Source organism: Pundamilia nyererei, unplaced genomic scaffold (assembly GCF_000239375.1).
Source record: "Pundamilia nyererei isolate P.nyererei 1_Seehausen unplaced genomic scaffold, PunNye1.0 scaffold00353, whole genome shotgun sequence".
In the NCBI taxonomy this organism is placed as follows: Eukaryota; Metazoa; Chordata; class Actinopteri; order Cichliformes; family Cichlidae; genus Pundamilia; species Pundamilia nyererei.
This window is the reverse complement of record NW_005187754.1, coordinates 320,802-324,461: the sequence shown is the minus strand read 5'-3', so window position 1 is coordinate 324,461 and position 3,660 is coordinate 320,802. Positions and strand designations below refer to the sequence as shown.

Below are 3,660 nucleotides of genomic sequence, written 5' to 3'. Positions count from 1 at the left end.
CTTTCAACTGGACTACGGCCAATCAGAGAGCTCCCGCCCCTGACTATCTCTGATTGGTTTAGTCCACGATAGGGGCAAAATGTGTGTCTGTTGTTGACCACAGGGAAGGTTGCAGGGTTTTTTTGTTGTTCTTTTTGCTACCCGAACAGTTGGTCGCACAGGTGCAACCAAATTTTTTTTTTTTAGTCGCACCACTGAAAAATTTGGTCGTATTTGCGACCAAATTGGTTGCACTCTAGAGCCCTGGGATGCATTGTGTACTTTAACAACAGATGTAGGTTTTAAGTGACTGTCTTAGGACCAGGGAGCTCCAAACATCTTTATATGCAGTCTGTGTTGGCAGCTAGAGCATGAAATGGTTAAAGAGCTGGGTATGTTTCTGAGGATCTGTAGCAGCTAAAGGAGTGGAGAGCGAGTGTTAATCTGACAGCAACACAGCTCCCGTGGCCTCCCTGTGGTGTTGGTAACTGTTTGACACTGAAAGTCAGAAATGTATATCTCAGCGTTTTCAGCTTGATGGACTTTCATCGTGCTCTAGTGGTCAGCGTAATTAAACAGTTAGCCTTTTGGGCTCCTGAAAATACAGCACTCGTATACACGATGAATTCTGCTGTATCACCAATGAGCTCAGAGGGATGATTGCTGCAGACGGGGCTGTGAGTCCTGTTATGTAATTGTCCTGGAACTGGGGTCGTGTTGGGGTTACTAATACGAATCGACGATTAGATTGGTTTTCTAAAGTGTGCGTGTCTTTCTAGGCTGACCTCCTTCGTGATGAAGTCCTTTGGTGGTGCACGGCCGTACATCTACGTGCAGCCCGAGCACATTACAGAAGCCTGGAGGTGGCTGTCTAAACACCAGCGGCCTGATGGCTGCATCAGATCAGTTGGAAAGCTCTTTCACAATGGCATGAAGGTAACAATCACTCTCTTTAAATGGAGCTTTCTTATCAGCAGCTGTTGGTGCTTTAAGTGTTCAGCTTTGGATAAATCTCTCCTGCAAGATAAAAGCACAAAATGAACTCTGTATTAGAAGTGATTTACAGAGAAGTTTCAGAGGAGATGGCCTATAGCCAGCAGGCTACACGCGCACACACACGCACAGGAAATATCCTAAACTATCCAATGACTTTCCAGCTTCTCCTAAAGCACCACAGGCCTCATCAGCTGCATGTTTCAGGAGCCTAGCTTTGGTCTGCCTCTGATTTTTGGTGCACAGCAGACACATTTCAGTGTCTTCTGCACAGCAGTAGGAACGTTAGAAAACACAGTTCCAGTCTGGGCGTTTGGCACTGGTGGAAAACCAAAAGTTGAATCCTGTGACTGTAACAGCAGGTTACACAGCCCCTGCTGAGTGTTCGGGCTCTCGTGTCACTGGACATGCATGCGCTGCCTCGTGGAGCATCACACCGTTTAAAGGAGCCTCATTTTTGTTTTCTCTGTCACATTTCTGTGGATGATCACATTAAACAGTGTGGTGATAGAGACACATTACAAAAGAATGCTCTGTGGTTGTTTTGTGAGCATACGGTGTTGTCATGTTTCCACAGGGAGGAGTGAGTGACGACGTGTCCCTGACTGCCTACATCACTGCTGCCATGCTGGAGCTTGACGCCAATGTTACAGTAAGTCTCACTTCACTTTTGAAAATCAGGACATTTACCGATTTAAAACAGTTGCTGTAACACGACGGTTTCTCAGCAATACTAATCAGGTGAAACTGGTCGTGTGCATTTCTGTCCACCATCGTAGCTTTAGGTGTAGATGCTAGCGTTAGTGTCTCAGTGTCACATTCAGCCACTGTCATACCGTTCTACATCATGAGATGGTTTATCTTGTATACAGGTTAAACCTCAAATTACACTTTTTAAGCTGCTGTATCTGCCCTACAGTTCCTGATTGTCTGCAAGCTGCTTTGCAGCCCAGTTTTAATTCAATTCAATTTTATTTATATAGCGCCAAATGACAACAAAAGTCGCCTCCTCTTCATCCTGTTTCTGTCACATCTGCTCTCTCTGTGCCGTACGCTGTGTGGAAGAGCAGAGCTAGCAAATGAATGAAAGCTACACGACAGCGGTCCTGAATAACACGCGTGATTTTACTCTGAGCACTTCCTGCAGTCTGTCCCATACGTGTGCTCATGTCTGCCGTGTGACAGGATCCCGTGGTACACAACAGCCTGACCTGTCTGAAGGCTGCAGCGGCTGGCCAGCTCGATAACCTGTACACCACTGCCCTGCTGTCCTACACCTTCACTCTGGCTGGAGACGAGGAGATGAGGAGCAAACTCATCACCCTTCTTCATGAGAAATCGAACACACACGGTGAGGCTGACACTGATCCAACTCTATGATGCAATAAACTTCCTCCCTCTGAGGAAGAACGAGTCTTTGCTTCCTTAACTCAGTAAATGGATCTTTTTGGCTGAAACAAAAAGAGAACGCAGCGTCATCGTCATCTCCCTCGACTTCAGTTAAGTCTAAAACTTGGAAATCATTGTTTGATCCTCGCTTACCAAGAAGTCTTTCATTTTTAAATGTCTGTCTGATGGTTTAATTTTAATGGAGAGAGAACGAATGTCAACCAAATATCCAGAAAAACACATTACTTACAAGTTATAAATTAAATTGCTGTTATGGAGTGAAATAAGTATTGGATCCACAAGTAAAACATGACTTCGTGCTTGGTTGGCGAGCACGGTGGTAAGATGTCATGGGGTTTGCACACATCTCAGGACGGATCGTGGTCCACTCCTCTTTACAGGAATCCTTCAGGTGTCTCGGCTGCTGTTTGCTCAGCTTCATCTCCCTCCACAGATTTTCTACAGGACTGAGATCTGGACACTGGCTCCATCTTTAGCCTCTCCTTTGTTACCTTGGTGACATGTTTTGGGTCACTGACGTGCTGCAAGACTCGTCCACAACCCGTCTTCAGTGTTCTGGCTAAAGGAAGGAGTCGGTCCCTCAGTGTGATGAAGCCATGCTGTGGCCTTATAGCATCTTCTCCCAGGCCTGAATTATTTAGATGTTCATTGGCAAACTTAAGTCAGGCTCTGCAAGATTTCATGTCACCATGACATGGTTCTACCAGTGCTGACCTGTGGTCCTAACTGCCTTCAGATCATTGAAAACCCTCCTTCCTCATCCTCGCTCCATGAGGCCAGATGGAGCTCCAGACTGAGGGTGATTGATGGTCGTTTTACATTTTGTATATTTCTGAATAATCGCACCAGTTGACCGTGGCTGATGGTCTGGTAGCTCGTACAGCTTTGTGCAGGTCTGTCCTTGAAGTTCTTTAACAGCTCTTTGGTCTTTTTCTGGATTTGTGGTTGATATTCTGACTCTGAATTAAAATGAACTGTCTCCATTTTTATGGTGTTATTTCTTTGTAAGTGTGAAAGCTTAAAAATTGAGCAGGGCATCGTATAATTGTTTGCCTGATAGAAGTGTTTGTGTCGTGTGCTGTGCGTGCTCTCACAGTGCTGGAATAACTGTTGTGAGCATCTGGAGACAGACAGCAGGAATTAGCCTCTCAGTCGAAACAAGCTACCTTGGGTTAGTCTGCAGTTAGAAAATACTAGAGCTGCCACAAACGATTATTTTGATAGTCGACTAGTCACCGATTATTTTTGCGATTAGTCGACTAATCAGATCATCATCCA

The 3,660-nt window shown here is 45.4% G+C and overlaps 1 protein-coding gene across 1 annotated transcript in view; it reads left to right on the top strand.

Moving 5' to 3' along the window:
- LOC102211187 (alpha-2-macroglobulin-like) overlaps positions 1-3,660 on the top strand; it is a 29,741-nt gene that overhangs the window by 20,262 nt on the left and 5,819 nt on the right. The window contains exons 8-10 of the mRNA XM_005752335.2: positions 759-915; positions 1,550-1,624; positions 2,158-2,323. Coding sequence (XP_005752392.2) covers positions 759-915; positions 1,550-1,624; positions 2,158-2,323 — 398 coding nt within the window. The remainder of the gene's footprint in view (positions 1-758; positions 916-1,549; positions 1,625-2,157; positions 2,324-3,660) is intronic.